The sequence below is a fragment of the Hyperoodon ampullatus genome (genome assembly GCF_949752795.1).
Source record: "Hyperoodon ampullatus genome assembly, chromosome: X".
NCBI lineage: Eukaryota > Metazoa > Chordata > Mammalia > Artiodactyla > Ziphiidae > Hyperoodon > Hyperoodon ampullatus.
Window position 1 is genome coordinate 71499013 of NC_136913.1, and position 18414 is coordinate 71517426.

General features: G+C 34.3%; 1 protein-coding gene across 1 annotated transcript in view; it reads right to left on the bottom strand.

The window, feature by feature from the left end:
* Nucleotides 1–449: 449 nt before the first annotated feature.
* HDX (highly divergent homeobox) overlaps nt 450–18414 on the bottom strand; it is a gene marked incomplete at both ends in the record, with an annotated part of 192424 nt that continues 174459 nt past the window's right edge. The window contains 4 exons of the mRNA XM_079727734.1: nt 450–575; nt 5296–5418; nt 10772–10855; nt 13715–13794. Of these exons, the coding sequence (XP_079583860.1) occupies nt 450–575; nt 5296–5418; nt 10772–10855; nt 13715–13794 (413 nt within the window). The remainder of the gene's footprint in view (nt 576–5295; nt 5419–10771; nt 10856–13714; nt 13795–18414) is intronic.

Below are 18414 nucleotides of genomic sequence, written 5' to 3' on the forward strand. Positions count from 1 at the left end.
ACAGGAAAAGGAGAGAGGAAGAAAGAAGACGTAATGGCTACAAAAACAAGACTAATCAAGCTTCAGTAACTTGATAAGCTATGTTGAAATATCTTTGTTTTTGTGTCTCTGGTCAAAACTATTACTAAAACTAAGATTCTTCTATAAAACCAAAAAGACCTTTCAGAAATTAGACATTATGCATTTCATAGCTAAACTGCTCAAAATTAAATACAATTATTTTTCCCAGAGTTCCATCAGTTTGGAAAAAAACTCTCAAACAAAGCTTTTAAATTTTACATACATCTTTTTGCACCACAGCCATTATATCTTGTTAATCCTTCAGTATACATTGTTTGACAATATCTTTTTCCAACTGAAGAATTTCGGGACAACAGAATGCAACTATCTTGAAATATATATCTGTTAGGTAGCCAAAAGGCTGTATCATATATCCTCCCCCCACCCAATCACAAACTGTCTGAGGCATTTTTCTCTGATAAAGAAGACACACTGAATGAGGTATCATCAGGCTCCGGTGAGGCATGATTGAAATCCATCTCTTCTACTTCAGGAGGTAAATCTGACAGAAGTGCCTGAGTCAGAAAAATCAATTGTTTTGAATTAGTATGTGGACATATTTTTTTTTCCAATTTTATACTTGTGATCCTTTCACATTGATTTATTCTTACAGATTTAAATAAAGGAGCATTTCTCTTTCAGGACTTTATACAATATCTTACCTAAGAGAAAAATTCTTCATGCATTATTAAGGAAGTAACAAAATACTAGATCTTGAGAGTGTGGATTATATAGAGTGGAATCTTGAACAAAAGGGAAATAAGGAAAGAAATGAGCAACTATTCTGAACCAAAGGCTTTGAAGTGTTTGAGATAAGTGATTCTCATACTAGTTTTGAGTGTTCACTGATCACTGCTAAAGGCCTTTAAAATTATATTCCTTATTAAAATAGTTCTGCTCGGTTATGCTGTGTCCTTCAGACTAAAACACGTTTCACAAAAGACTATTTTGTACTTCAGTGGGAGAAAGAGCTTAGCAGTTAGGGAAAAAGTTCAGCTATTCTACTTTAGATTAAACTTTAACAATTTAAAAGTCCAAGTGATTTTTTTTTTCTTTTCTTAGGCGATGCCCATATCTAAAGATGGCCAATCATTCACCAAGACACTGCTGAACCAGTGAATTTGGCTGTGTAGTGATGTATCTAGAGGGCTGCTCATTTTTCTGCTGGAGTAATTAGGATAAGCCAAGAGCCATGAACTAAACTTTGCCATGGTGTAATTGTTTCATCTGGAGTTGCAGAACATGCATTCATACTAGAGAAATAAATAATTAATCAAGTTTTATCTGGTTGGTAGTGCTGATGCCCATTTGACCATCAGAAATTGCAAATTAAATGATTAATTCGCTGCTCCTAATACCAAAAATAATGTAACATATCTCGGCAATTTTTAGACAATGTTACTTGTGGTGTGTGTTTTGGGTGCAGTAGTAAACAAAGATCAAGGGAACAGGAACAAATGTAAGCTTGCCACTATCCAAATACAGAACGGAAAAACAGGGCATGTTAGAGAACACATGAAATCCACTGTTGAAATAAGACATTACTCTCCTATTCTCTTTATTAAAAGAAGTGACAGCTATAAATCCTATAGTTTTTGTCTTAGAGCAAGGAGGAAAAATTAGAGCTTTCTGTCAGGCTGCAAAAGGAAAGAGTAACTCCTTCTGAACAAAAATTTATTATTTATTTTATGCTATTAAATAGTCCATGAACTTCTTGATGAAACTGAGAGTACTGTTTACAAAGCAGTCACCTAAAGGTACTACATACTCTCTAAGGTTTCTAGATTGCAGTCATAGGACACAGAACCATTTTCTGCTAGATCAGTTGTTTACCACTAACCCAGTCTAGGTGAAACAAAGACTTTGCTGATATTGGGGGATCATAGTTTATGAGAAATACATCACTGGATTTATTTCATTTTGCAAGTCTGAAGAAGCCCCATTAAAGAGGGCAAAGTGTTCCAATTAACACAGCTTAGAGTACTGGAAAGTCAAAGTAGATGAGCAGAGTTAATGACATTCTAAATTCTAGTGGGGAGACCTTCAAATCAAAGAAGCACTACTTTTTATTTCTTTCTCATTGCACTTAATGTAGTTGACTAAAATGAGTGTAGTATGAAATAGGAAAACTTTAATATCTGAGGCAGTATAAGGCACAACTAATGCATGAAGTCCACTTTAAAATTCTCCTTTTCAGTATCTTTCTGGATTGCAACATTGGCACACTGAACAAATGTTCAGATTATGTCAGTTGTTAGAACTGTCTTTTTCATAGACCTAAGTGAACACAATGAGCTTTCTTCACTTCAGGTTCTTCATCAGTCAGTGCCTGACCTAGTGTCACTCTTCCTAAGAGATTAAGGCATTTCCCAAATATATCATCAGTCTCTATAATATTTATTCTAGGCCCTAGGGTGTGAATGCCAAGTTCCATAATGTTAATCATTCTTATCCTCTTTGCAAAGTGGAGAAATCGAAGTTCAAGAAAGGCAATTGACCTGGCTAGAATCACATAGTGAATTATCAAGGGAAGAAAGACCATAGCTAATGACTTAGCACAGTCCTGGGAACATTATTTTTATTTTAAAATGGCTATTGATTAAAAATTATTTGGATAATCTAATATTTCAGTCAGACATTATCATATATTTTTAAATCCTGGACTGCTTCATTGGAGCAAAGTATTCTGTGCACCACTCATCTCACTCAACTTACCAAAATCAAGATTAATAGAAAAACAGGCTTTTTAAATGAGAAACCAGTGACAATATGGTTCCCTTTTATTAGGCAGAATAAAAATTAATTCCTTCCAGAAATAAACCTCTAAGTATTTCATAGTATAAAGATCAGTAGTTTAAGAGATGACCTGGATAACTTTTGTGGACTACTATAGGTGTCTTCTATATTTTTAGACCATATTTTGAGATCCATTATACCCAATCTCAACTATGAAAATCAGTAGTTTCTATTTGGGGGCTGATTATATAGGCCATGATTTTCAGTACAATTTTTATATAACTGTCTCTCTTTCCCCCCAGCCAATGTTTTGTTCATATCTTAATTCATCAGCCTTTTATCAGAGGAAAAGTACAAGAAAAAGAGAAAAATACAATGTACCATAGGTACTTTTCTTATTTGTTAGTGGTTTTGGGGAAAGAATAAAGCCAGGTTAGAATTAGAAAATAAAGTGCAGTTTGTGTGCCACGCCTTGATATCAAGAGACGTAAACAACTGCTAAGAAGCTGACCATTCCAAACCATGTTACGACTTTTGGGACCAGGACCACACTCCAAGTTACTCCCATAGTTGGACCTAATTCTGTTTTTTTTTTTCTTTCTAACATTTATTTAATTAAAATTTACAGTTCCTTTGGGACCATGTTCAAGTGGCATGTACATATATACACTACCAATTGTAAAACCGATAGCTAGTGGAAAACAGCCGCATAGCACAGGGAGATCAGCTCGGTGCTTTGTGACCACCTAGAGGGTTGGGATAGGGAGGGTGGGAGGGAGGGAGACGCAAGAGGGAAGAGATATGGGGATATATGTATATGTATAGCTGATTCACTTTGTTATAAATCAGAAACTAACACACCACCGTAAAGCAATTATACTCCAATAAAGATGTTAAAAAAAAAAACTAAAACAAAACAAAACAAAACAAAAACAAAACCTACCACCTTATTTATTTAAAAATCTGTAGCTTCGGTTCTAAAAAACAAATACATTTTCAATATGCCTTGGAATATGTATAACTCACATAATAAAGCAAAATGCTTAAATAAAACTGGAAAAGGTACCTGAAAACTACTGTCTTGGGATGTTTGTGTATGTACAGCATGGAGGGAGCACAATTCATGAAACTGGACACATAATGTACATGCTGGCTTAAGCCTCATGAGTAAATTATTTTATAGTTTAAATTTTGTGGTTCAGTACTTTGGTGAAATATATAAGGACTTTCTTCTTATAAAAAAGGGAGAATTGTTGGATGCTAAGACACTAATCTTTTTCCCTAGATATAACTCGGTTAGGCTACATACGTGCAGTCTTGCTTGAATATAAGGGATAAATGTTTGTACTCTGGCTGAATAAAAAACACTGATACTGCTTAATTAATGGTTACCTGTGTGACATACTACTTACACTGAATTTCTCTGATAAAGAATCAACATGGTAGTATACAACTAAGAGGCAAATTTGGTTTCTTTTAGTATTAAATGGAATATTTAACATAATTCTATATTCCTTTTTAGCAAGATTAATAAATTATTTCACAAATTTTAACTGAAAAAATGAGACAGAAAATGTGCTTTGGGAGGAATTTGTAAACCAAAATCCACAGCGACAAACAAAAGATATTACATTTCATCTTTGGGGTAGAGCAGGGGTCCCCACCCCTAGGCTGTGGACTGGTACCTGTCTTCGACATGTTAGGAACCGGACCACACAGCAGGATGTGAGCAGCGGGTGTGAGAGTGAAGCTTCATCTGCCGCTTATCTCACCATCGCTCCCCATCCCTCGCATTACCACCTGAATCACCCCCCCCCCCACAACCACCTGGTCCGTGGAAAAATTGTCTTCCGTGAAACCAATTCTTGGTGCCAAAATTGTTGGGGGCCGCAGGGGTAGAGGAATCAAACACTATCGTTAAACTGGGAAAAGTGAATGCTGCACTGTGGTCACAAAGAATTTCACAAAGTAATCTCACGTTTTTTTAGTGATGAGCAACATATCATGAAATAAAAGGTATTCAAACACTTGTGAACTCTAGTAGGGGCTGGAAGGTAACTGAAATCCAGAAGACAGGCAAATGCCTTACTTCTTTCATTCACAAAAGGTCCCAAAATATGTGCCTCTCCAGTTAGTGTAGCCCCATCTCTACAAACATTTTGAGAATTTCTTTAAAACTAATTAAATGAAATGATATGAACAAGATGGGGAATACAGTCAATAATTATGTAGAAAATATTTTAAATGTTTTCCCTACTTAATGGTGGCTTGGAATTAACAAAGTATGTTAATCAGTTATTTTGATTTTCCACTAAAGTAGCACACAAAATCTGAGCATTTTTTCCCAATAAAACTGTGCTTTAAAAAAAGTCACAAAGTAACAAATTCTTCCTTGATGCCAAGTAGGAATGAGGTATAAAAAAAAATGTAGAACCCACGTGTGACATGCTACTTTTCAACATGATACATTACAGCTTACTGTTCTCTTCTGTCACTTACCTGCTGTTGTTCCTTATCATCAGCTTTTATAGCTAGTATCAAGCTTCTTACAAATGTCTGAAGTTTAAAATATTTTTGTTTTTGAATCTCTAGCTCACTTTCAATGAATCTGACTTCTTCATTCTGAAGGAGAAAACATCGAGTAATACAATTGCTGTATGCAAACCTAGGACTGTACATGTTTGATGTACAATAAATTTTTTAAAAAGCAATCAACTTAGAGGGACAATAAAGAAGATAACATTTTAGCATAAAGGAATATAAAGCACATAAGTAAATTATCCTTTTACTCAAAGGCCGCCTTTTAAGCAAATCACCAACAGAAAATAATCTGCAAGGTCAAAAATCCAATCGAATAAATTCCAGTAAGAGAAAAATCAAGAAACAGTTGTCCTCTTGGAAAGACTCCTCCTACATTAAACCTAATTAGCATTTGGATTAGGATTAATAATAGAGCTCAATTAACCCCAAGTAAAGAGCGATAGCAGATGCAGTAATGCTGAATGTACCATTCACAAAGCCAAATACTAAGGTTATTATTTTGTACCAAGAAAGGACTCAATTTTTAATAAGACTGTCTTAAGTAGTTTGCTGAGGCCCCCACCTTTATGTAAGAGTTTGTTATTTAAAAAATATCTCCAAATTTACCACTGATTTGAAACCCAGTCTCCACTATTTTTCCTAGTTGTGTAGGAAAAGAACAATAGACTAGGTTTGGGGAGGATTTTAGTGCCAGGTCTACTGATAATTTTGTAAACTTGGGCAGGCCAATTAAACTGTGATTCTATTTACTCATCAATAAAATGGATATAATACTAGCAGTCTTTGGGAATTCTAGCTTGAGGGTTATAAGGTTCAAATAAGATAATGGCCATGAAATTGCTCTGAATAGATTAACTATTTAAGCTACAATAGTCAAGAAAGTGTGGTATTGTCAAAAGGGTGGACATATAGATCAATGGACAGAACAGAGAGTCCAGAAATATTTATTATATATTACTTTATACATATATAATAGATACCTACATATATATGTGCATACACATATATATTTGGTTGATATTTGATGAAGGTGCTGAAGTAATTCAATGGACAAAGAAAGAACAGTCTTTCAAAAAACAGTGGTTGAACAACTGTAAATCCATAACCCCTCCAAAAATGATTATTAACCCTTACATTACACCATATACAAAATTTAATAAGAAATGGATCATAGGCCTAAATGTAGAATCTAAAACAATAAAACTTCTAGAGGAAAAAAATCTTTATGTCCTTGGGTTAGGCAAAGATTTTTCAATAGGACACAAAAAACATGAAACTTAAAAGAAGGATTTCATAAAAAAACAAAAAAACAAAAAACAAAAAAAAAACTTTTGCTTTTCAAAAGACACTTAAGAAAGTAAAAATACATGCTACATATTAGGAGAAAAAAATTGTAAATCACATATCTGATAAAGGACTTGCATTCCGATTACATAAAGAACTCTTGCAGCACAAATATAGGACCAGCAACAGAATAAAAAGCAGGCAAAATATTTGAACATACACTTTATCAAAGAAGAAATGTGAATGGCCAATAAATATGTGAAAAATGCTTAATATTGTTTATCGTTAAGGAAATGCAAACTAAAATCACAAAGAGATACTATCACGAACAGACTACAATGGCTAATGTTAAAGAGGTTGACAATAGCAAGTGCTGATGAGAATGTGGAGCAATTAGAAGTCTCATACTTTGTTGGTGGGAGTGTAAAGCAGTACAGCAACTTTGGAAAATGTTTTGGCAGTTTCTTATAAAATTAAACATACTCTTTTTTACCATCTGACTCAGCAATCCTACTCTTAAGTATTTACCCAAGGGAAATGAAAACACATGTCCACAAAAAGACAGACATGAATATTCATAGCAGCTTTATTCATAATAGCCCCAAACTAGAAGTAACACAAGTGTTCATCAGCAGATGAATAACACATTGTGCTCATGGTTACACAACTGTGTCCAATTGTCAAAACTAAATGTATGAAAAGGTGAATTTTATTGTATGTAACTTATATATCAAAAAACCTGATTAAAAATTTATTACCCAGCCCTCTTGCCAAAAACTTGAAAATAAGCTGTACATATTCTCTGCAACCAGAGAATCTGTCTCAAAGAGCATAGCAGGACCATTAACAACATTTGCTCAAAAAGCTGCATAAAATACATTAAAATTAATTAATTCTATGGGCATTCTTGTTCCAATTGAGACGTTACAGTTGTATTAGTTATATTCTGTCTATGAATATGTTTACTGCATCAATTATTTTATCAACTCAGTTTAGAACTTATTTTACCTAATAAAACTGCTTCCTTTTAAGACCATTTAATATCAAGTGAATGATCTGTAAATGATGATTCAAGATAAATTCCTTGTTCAAAGGCACTCTACAGTAATCTAAGTTATAAGTAAGCATTATAATAAAATTCCACTTGCTCCTGCTATAATACACTTGACTAATTCTAAACTTTTTGTATTTTTAGTATTCATTGTCAGAACAGCAGTATTAGTAAAGTGCTGACCAGGAAGTCTTTTTGAATACAGGAGATATCTATCATCATTATCATAGTGTCGTTTGAAAGTGCAGTCCTTTTGAGCTACACTCACAGTCCATTAGAAAACATTTTAAAACCAGTAATTCACATTTGCAAAAGTCAGGAAGCATCTTTTGGTATGCAGATCTCTAATTTCTCATGCAAATATTCCTCCTCCTCAGTATTTATGCAATGTTTTTAAAACATAAACAGCTTTAAGATAATTTAATATTTCAGACATTTTCTTCTTGGAGCTGCTTTTTGCAAGCCTATTAAACACTTCCTAGATTACAGGCAGTAATTTATGTGTACTGTAGAGATTTTCCGAAGCAAATGGTTTGCGAGAGGAACTAGTAAGGTAACATCAGTCACTGCATTTCACGAAAAAAGACCTAGCTCATTTTTCTTTTTAAAATTTTCCCTACATTCCCATTAAACTTTGTCAATTCTCCAAGGTAACTGTAGGGAGCACTCAAGGCTTCATGTGGACTGGGGCTTTGATATCTGAGTGGGCTATTAATGGATGCCAAACATGAGGTGTTATTTTATGATATAGCTACTCATGCCTCAGAAACTCAGCTCATCAACTTCTGTTATAAGCATTTGGGGTTAGTTAGAACTCTTAGCAATATGGATTTCTAGCAAATATCTCAGTCAGAAACTCCACTATGCCCACACTGAATAGTGATGTTTGCATGGTAGTAATTACCAAACACACATAAAAAACATTCTTTCATTTTTCTACATTGAATCCCAAGAACAACGAGAGATTGTTCAATTTAGTGTGTGGGGGAAATAAGTTATAATAATCCAGCTGCGGGTCTTAATTGATTTTATATAAATGAGCACTTGCATAATAATATTAAAAGTATTTCCAAGGATAAATTAATTTATTCACTCACTCGGGAACTAGTTACTGGACACCTATGTCCTAGGCACTAGACAAGGTAACATATACGTGAATAAGTTAAGTATCTACAAGAAGCTTATGATGAATATATTCAAAAAACCAGCAAGGTGATTTTGATCCCCAAACAAAAAACACTAGCATGTGTATGCAAATAGAATAAAACAATGTTCTGTCAAGGAAGATTAAATTTCCAAACTGGTAAGTCTATTTTATTTATTTATTTATTTTTCTGGCTGCACTACACGGCATTCAGGATCTTAGTTCCCTGGCCAGGGATCGAACCTGTGCCCCCTGCACTGGGAGTGCAGAGTCTTAACCACTGGACCACTAGAGAAGTCCCTGGTAAGGCTATTTTAAATCAACTTACTGAAATCAGCAATGAGAACTGCTATATGAGGTTTCACTTACACTTACTTCAGAATTAAGGTAACAAAATTCACTGATGAAGTGAACTGAAATATCTTAAATAATGATTATAAAGAGACATATTTTCTATATAGGTGCTAATTTTTGAGAGTTAAATAAAAGTTCATGTAGGATGATGATGTTTTATAAAAGATATCCTAGTAAGTTAGGGAAAAAACCCTTGTTCCCACAACATTTACCAAAATGGAAAACACTGGATCATTAATTGTCCTTTAGAAGTCAATGAAAATGATAATTGAAATTTCTGGGCTGGATACTCTGGCCTGCCCAGGTCTTCAGCTTGAAACCTTCTCAAGTGTGCTGGTGCCCCAGAGGGGAAAGGTACAAGAAAGAATCCTCTGAGTTCTGGGCCCAGCCCTATCTGAACTGTTTGTGTGTACTAAGTGGAGCACACTTAACAGCTGTGCAATCCAGTCCTCTCGTCTGTACTTTCCATAGCCTGTGCCAAGTGGTGGCTTGCAGAGCCATTTTAATTCTGAACTGGGCATTTAGAAGTATTATATGACCATGTAGGAGAGATTACAAGGATCTCCTGTACTTCAGAACCAACAACTTTATAATTTTATTAGTCGAAAATACAGTTTAAATATAGGATTATATTGTGCTCTTTGACAACTTAGCAAATAAATTTCAAAAACTAATTTCCTTCTGTGTTTACAATGTTCAATATTTTAAAGTCTGACATGTTATGAACATTTGGAAAACAGAATCTGTCGAATGACATAACTTTCAATTATAGTAAAACTGAAAAGATTTTTGAGAAAATGACAGCTGTTGTCTTTTCTGATTAAATGTTATTTATGGTTAACATCTTAAGATTACTAGTCTCTGCTTTGAAGATGTATGATATTCAAGAAAATAACTTCTGTGCATGAAAGGAATGAATATGTTACCAAATTTCAGAAGGCCCCAAATTACCTAGTAAGACAGGATATTGATTAACAAAGGGAAAACAATTACACATCTATGCAGAAAACATATTGACATATAGACTGATAGATTATGTCAAAATTTAATAAAAACAAAATTATGTATGGCACACTGTCAAAGTAAGTCTTTCAGTTCAGTAACAAGTGACATTAAGAAAAGGTCATTTCTATTCATATTCATTCAGTATTTGCTTTGGGGATTGTTTTTAAACTTCTAAAACAGGTATATTGTTATATTCAAAAAAAGAGTCTTCAGAAATTGAAATTCAAGATAAAATTAGCAAGGGACACTGGAAAAAATATCCCCTTTACCATCATTTAAAAATGAATATGGGCTTTAAAAAAAACATTGTCATACATTTCACATTAACCACCACTATGCCTCATCTTGCCATAAACCATCAATAATTACTCCTGCTCATCAAACTGTGCTTAAACCCATAACCGCTAAACCAGCCAGCATTAATGAAAATGTCCGGCACTCTGATTGATATCCAAGTGCCTGAGAGAGTCAATGCAGAGTCCCAGTATACCTAATTTATCAAATGGAAGTGAAATAAACTGGTACATAGGTACTGTAAAAGTCTGCCTCCTTTAATACATCCTCTTAAAAAATTCAGAATCTGAAAATAATTTTACCTTATAATCCAAGAGAGAATTAACTTGTTCTATTTCAGAATTACTTATCATGTCACTTTCTTCATCATCAATAATTTCTATTTTCTGTAACACAAGTAAAGAAGTTTTCCTAAATATATATCTGATCATCACTATACTCAATAATGTATAGAGCATATATACATTCAATATTCAGTTTTAGTGATGGGGTTATCTAGTATAAGTTATCCAGAATAACTCTAACTGACTAGCTCCTCAGCTTTACACCCAGTATGTGTCTGAGCCACCTCCCTTAGTAACAGAAAATGATTGTAATACTATTTAAAACAGAAAAAAAAAAAACACTTTCACAATATCCCTGAAAAAATAGGCATTCAAACTCTGCTTAAATAGTGCCCTCCAGGAAGGGAGCTTGCTTCCTATAAGGGTAGTCTATTTAATGATAACCAAATTTAATTGGTTGGAAGGGCTTTCTTTTTTAAGTTTCCATATATCTCTTTGCAACTTGTAATGTAAAATATCAACATATGACATGTATTGCAAAGTCAAATACACTTTTTTAAAAATTCACTTATTTATGGCACTCCATTAGTTATACAATTGAAAGCAGATATTTATAATGTAATGGCGAAAAGAGCAGGATGATTTGTTTTCTTCACTAGACAGTAAGACAGAGAAGAGAGCAAGAACAAGACACACACTAAACTGCCCTTGGCTTTAGAATTAAGATACAGCATGATTTGTGCAGTATCTCGCACACAGTAGGTACTAATTAAATATTTGTCAAAAGAATGAACAAAACAGCTTAGCACTGATGGAGAAAAAAATGACCAATAAGCTCCTACCATGGAGGAAAGGCAAGTTCTCTAATTATAAAACCTTTTTTTTTTAAAGCAAAAGCAAAACGAAAAAACAAAATCGGTTTTAATTTTTCTTCTGCATATGAAAAACACAGTTAAGAAAAAACACTTTTAAAGATATAAATCCTGCCAACCCAAAAGAAAATTTAAAAAGAGAAAAGCTAAGCTAGAGTTAGTCACTAGGCAGTCTTTTAAGAACAATCACATTAATAGCAACATGTCGTAGGCAGAATTTGAAATCAAGTTTCCTACCCAGCAATATATATGGTGATTAAAAATCACAAATGAACTGGGAATTATCATATTTGATATATTGCCTATGAGGATATGATACCATAACAGCGTTTGTGACCTGCAGGCTTCTGAGTCAGGAGGATAGCTTCAATGAAGTTTCTTTCTACTGCTGCCTGGAGATGAATCTAATGTTTTGTTTTCTATTATAATCACTATAAACTTGGGGCTTAATCATGTCAGCTCTCACCAGAATGCAGATTTGATATCTTTTTTGATGTTGTTTTTTAGATTTTCCCATTGGGATTGGTTCTGGGAAAAAAAGAGCTAAGTAATCCAGGGAGGAAGGCCCCAAGGGCCACTGTATAGATTTACACATATAAATAGGTCGTGTCTTTGTGATTTGTCATCCATGAATAATTGGGGACACTCAAAAGTTATAGGCAGAGGAGCTCAACTTTTGAAAGTTTGGTGTTTTGTCTCTGAAAATCAATTGCTCTTGAAAAATTAGGTGCCTAAGTTACTGTGAGTCATCCCATGCCATGACTTCATTCATTATCTTCAAATGTCTGCCACAGGGGAGATCCAATGCTGAGAAATTCAGACTAAAAATGAGCATGTCTTTAGGGGAAAAGAGTTCCAATTTGTAAATAATTGTATATAATTTGTAATAGTATTACTCAAATCTGGAGCAAAGGAGATTATTACTTGGTGGAATTAAGAATATTAGCACTATTAATAATTGTGGAAAACAATTATTACTAGCTATCTAATGAAAACACAGCTTTGCCTCAGAATAAAAGTATGTTTTCCTAAATGCCCATTGAATTACTCTAAGAAGGGTCAAATATAAACTTAAATCAGGACTGAAATCAGTAAAATGCAATCCTAAGCTACACTCTGTATGTGGAAAACACTGTTATATATTGTCGATATCTAACAAAAAAAAGAACAAAACTATATTTTATGTGCTCAACTTTTATTAAGGAGATGTGACAGAATTATAGTGTCAGATAAATAATGTTTGTAATGGGAGCCAGGGTAAATCTTGAACTTACAGCCATTTTGTTACAGAAAAATCCATTATAGGGACCATTTGTAAAGTTTGCAATCAAGCACAAACACAAAACACTGATTCAAAAGCAAAAGCAAAAGCACAATGACATTTGCCTTTATGTCTGACTTTAGGTTAATACCATATTGATTTCTGTATTATTTGATGGAGTCAGAATATAAACAGATGCTGCTAATACAGCTGCTTAGAGAAGATCTCTACATATCAATGTTTACATTTTCAAAAAACTCAGTTTAATCCACATGTAGGCTGTGTCTGCTTGCTATTCAGTTTCTTAATATTGCCTTTCTTCCATTGCTGCAATTTTTAAGATGACTAGCAGAGTCCAATTTAACTAAAAAGAAGAAAAGTTTCCAAAAACAGTATAGATAGGTATGGTCTGAACAAAGAACACAAGAATCAGGAATCCTTGGATACAAGTCCCAGAACTAAGAAAGTCTTCCTCCATGGTCTCAGGCTAAACTTTTTTAACTCTGCCATCTGTCAAATGAGAAAAAATCTGCTCTTTGCTAAATGTGTTGAAGCAAAATAACTTGTTATGTATAAAATGTCACATGTGTAATAAGCATTAGGTTTTTATATTTGCAAAGCTCCTCAATCAAAAAACGGTACAAATTACATCACTTTAAATTTCATTTATTAAACCCTATAAGATATATCATTGCACTGGTAACAGATCCGTTTTGGTTTGTGAAGTGGAGCAAGACTTTATTCTGACAACGTTGATATTGTCACCAACTGGAAACAAATCCTTGGAATCCATCATATAATGAGGAAAGAATTTCAAAACGTACATACCACATTATCTGCAGATACTGTATGGTTGTTCTCCTCCTTATGAGCCCTTGCCTCATTTAGAACAACTTCACTGGACTCCTCTACAGAAACAAAGAAGGCCATGATTTAATTTTTCATTCCTTAAAACTTTATTGAGAATGCTTTTTTCAAAATCACTTAAATATTTTATCTATTGTAAAAAGACACAAATGGCAATTCTACTTCTAACAGTGTATTCTAAGGAAATAAGTGTGGATGGATTTGAATTTAAGGATGGTCATCACTGTGCTGTTTATAATTTAAAAAAATGGAGTAACCTATATGCTTAACAATGAAGGCTTGAATAAATCATGTAGGGCTTATCCTTACAATAAATACTAGAAAACCACTAAAAATGAAGTAGAATAGTTGATAATAGAATATTCATGATCTATTGGAAAGAGAAAAACTGAAGGTGACAAAATCTACTCTATAGGTACACTGTGATCTTAATTTTATACAAGGAAAAAAGTATACATTTTCATGGAGAAAAGAAAGACTGACGTTATTTACACCAAAACATTGCCATTATTATTTCTGATTGAAATTACAGGCAACTTTTATTACTCTTCATTTTGTCTAATTTACTTGATTTAATAATTCTTATTTTCTTTCATTTGCTTATTTATATTTAAATATTTTCTATAATAAACATGCATTGCTCATTTTAATAAGAAAAAAGGGACACAAATAATGTTCAAATACATGATAAAAGCTATAAATATAGTACATTTTCAATTTTGTAAAAAGGGATGTGTATATGAGTGTACACACACACACAAACAATCCTGTATATCTGCAGAGAAAACACTGCATAAATATTCTCTCACCCCAATTTCAAGAGAGGATATCACTGAGGGGTAGGAATATTTCTAACTTTTTCATTGTATGTTCCAATATTTTATATAATGAACATGTATTCCTTTTATGATCAAAATTTAGTATTCTGATACTGTAGGGGGAGTGGCCAATATGGCAGAGTAGGAAGACCCTGAGCTCACCTTCTTCCATGGGCACACCAAAATTTCAACTATTTCAGAGCAGCTATCCATGAGAGCAACATGAAGAGTAGTAGGAAAGAATCTTTACTGCTAGACATATAATGAAGGAGCCACAAGAAGAGGAGTAGGAGGGACGAAGACACAGTATAGTGAAGACCCATACACCTGAGGAAGGTGACCCACAAGCAGGAGGAAAATTATAATTGCAGAGGTTCTCCCCAAGGATCAAGGGATGGAAGCCCCACATCAGGCTCCTCAGCCCAGAGGTCCTGCACTGGGAAGATGAGCCAGCCGGAAAGTTCGGCTTTGAAGGGCAGCAGGGCTTATTTTCAGGAGAGCCAGAGGGCTGTGGGGAAAAGACTCCACTCTTAAAGGGCACACACAAAATCTCACACCCTCCAAGATCCAGAGCAGAAGCAGTAATTTGAAAGGAGCCTGGATCAGATGTACTTGCTGATCTTGGAGAGCCTCCTGGAGAAGCAGGAGGCAATTAAAACTCATCTTGGAGACACAGACGCTGGCAGTAGCCATTTGGGGGAGTTCATTCCACCATAAGGACACTGGTGCTGGTAAGCACTACTTTGGAATCCCCACTCTAGCTTATTAGTGCCAGGAGCCACCCTGCCCACCAGCCGGTGAACACTAGTTCTGGGATACCCCAGGCCAAACAGCTAGCCAGGAAGGGACAGCCTCACCCATGAGCAGGCTGACTGCCTTAGGATCTCCTAAGCTCCCAGCTGCTCCAGGACCTGACTACATCCACCAGAGTGCCCAGGACCTGGCCCAGGTCTCCAGTGCACCTGTGCAAAACCCAGGACTCCCAGGGCCTATAGCCAGAGACTGTGGGACACATCTCTGCCCATCAGTGAGTGACATTGTCACCACTTTTATTCAACATAGTATTGGAAGTCCTAGACATAGCAATCAGATAAGAAAAAGAAATAAAAGACAACTAAATTGGAAAGGAACAAGGAAAGTTGTTACTGTTTGCAGATGATACGACACTAAACATAGAAAATACTAAAAATACCACTAAAAACTACTAGAACTCGTCAATGAATTTGGTAAAGTTGCAAGATAGCAAATTAATATGCAGAAATCTGTTGTGTTTCTATACACTAAGAGTGAACTACCAGAAAGAGAATTTATGAAAACAATCTCATTCACAATAACATCAAAAAGAATAAATTACCAAGGAATACATCTAACTAAGGAGGTAAAAGATCTGTACTCTGAAAATTATAAAATACTGGGGAAAGAAATTGAAGATGACAAAACAGATGGAAAGAAATTCTGCATTCATGGGTTGGAAGAATTAATATTGTTAAAAGAACCATACTGCCCAAAGCAATCTACAAATTCAATGCATTCCCTACCAAAATACCAATGGCACTTTTCAAAGAACTAGAAAAAATAATTCTAAAATTTGTATGGAAACACAAAAGGCCCCGAATAGCTGAAATAATCTTAATAAAGAAGAACAAAACAAGAGGTAGCAAACTCCCTGATTTCATAATATACTACAAAGCTACAGTAATGAACAGTAAGATTCTAGCACAAAAATAGATACATAGATCAACAGAATCAAACAGAGAGCCCAGAAATGAACCCACGCTTATAAGGGCAATTAATCTATGACCAGGGAGACAAGAATATACAATAGGGAAAGTACAGCTTCTTCAATAAATAGTGTTTAAAAAACTAGTCAGCTACATAGAAAATAATCAAAATAGAATAATATCTCACACCATATACAAAAACTCAAAGCAGATTAAAGGTTTAACCGTAAGACCTGATATTATAAAACTTCTAGAAGAAAACATAGGTAATAAGTTCTTTGACATCAGTCTTAGCCGTATTTTTTTGGATATATATCCTCAGTCAAGGAAAACAAAAGCAAAAATAAACAAATGAGACTACATCAAACTAAAAAGCTTTTGCACAGTAAAGGAAACTGTCAACAAAGCGTAAAGGCCGCCTACTGAATGGGAGAAAATATTTGCAAAGGATGTATCCAATAAGGGGTTAAGGTCCAAAATATACAAAGATCTCATACAACTCAATATCAAAAATACAAACAACCCAAGTAAAAAATGAGTAGAGGACCTGAATAGACATTTTTTTTGAAGAAGAAGACATACAGATGACCAACAGGAAAAGATGCTCAACATCACTAATCATCAGGGAAATGCAAATCAAAACCATGGTGAGATATCACTTCACATCTGTCAGAATGTCTATTATCAAAAAGGCAAGAAATAACAACTGTTGGTGAGGATGGGGAGAGAAGGGAACACTCGTGTACTGTTAGTGGGAATGTACATTGGTGCTGGCAGACACTATGGAAAACAGCATGGAGACTCCTCAAAAATTAAAAATAAAACTACGATATGATCTAGCAATTCCACTTCTGGGTATTCACCAAAGAAAATGAGAACACTAATTCAAAAAGATATATGCACCCCTATGTTCATTGCAGCATTGCTTACAATAGCCAAGAAATTGAAGCAACTTAAGTGCCCATTGATAGATGAATGGATAAAGAAAAATCCGGTACACACACACACACACACACACACACACACACAGTGGAATATTACTCAGCCATAAAAAGAATGAAATATTGCCATTTGCAAAAACATGGATGGGCCTAGAGGGTATTATGCTAAATAAAATAAGTCAAACAGTGAATGACAAATACTGTGTGATTTCACTTATATGTGGAATCTAAAAAACAAAACAGATGAACAAACTAATCAAAAAGAAATAGAGTCATAGATACAGGGAACAAATAGGTGGTTGTCAGATGGGGTGGGGTGTGGGCAGGAGAGAAATAGTTGAGGAAGGTTAACTGGTAGAAATTTTCAATTACAAAATAAATTAGTTACAGGTATGAAATGTACAATGTGGGGAATTACAGTCAATAATTATGTAATATCTTTGTAGTGACAGATGACAACTATACTTGTCATGGTGAACGTTTTGAAGTGTATAGAAATATTGAATCACTATTTGTTATATCAGGAATTAACAAAGCATTGTAGGTCAATTATACTTCACGAACAAACAAACTCATACAAAAAGATATCAGATTTGTGGTTACCAGAGGCAGGGGGTGTGTGGATCGGAGATTGGATGAAGGTGGTCAAAAGGTACAAACTTCCAGTTATAAGATAAATAAATACTAGGGATGTAATGTACAACATGATAAAGATAATTAACACTGTTGTGTGTTATAAATGAAAATTGTTAAGAGAGTAAATCCCAAGAGCTCTCATCACAAGGAAAAAAAACATTTTTTTTTCTATTTCTTTAATGTTGTTTCTATATGAGGTGGGGGATTTTTACTAAAATTTTTGTGGTAATCATTTGATGATGTATGTCAGTCGAATTATTATGTTGTACACCTTAAACTTATACTGTGCTGTAGGTCAATTATATCTCAACAAAACTGGAAAAAGAAGTTTGCATACTGTAAGTATGAATGAGTAGTCAATCCCTGGCTGTCATACTAATAAAACAGCAGTGAAATTAAAAAAAAATAAAAACCTTGATAGTTTAAAAATGAGAAAATAAAAGAAAAATTAACTCAGAAAAACCAGTGTACTAAAATGTTCTCTGTGCTGAGCTAGGGGAAGTGGCTAATTCACAGTATAGTGTGTCTACAAGATAATCCTCTGT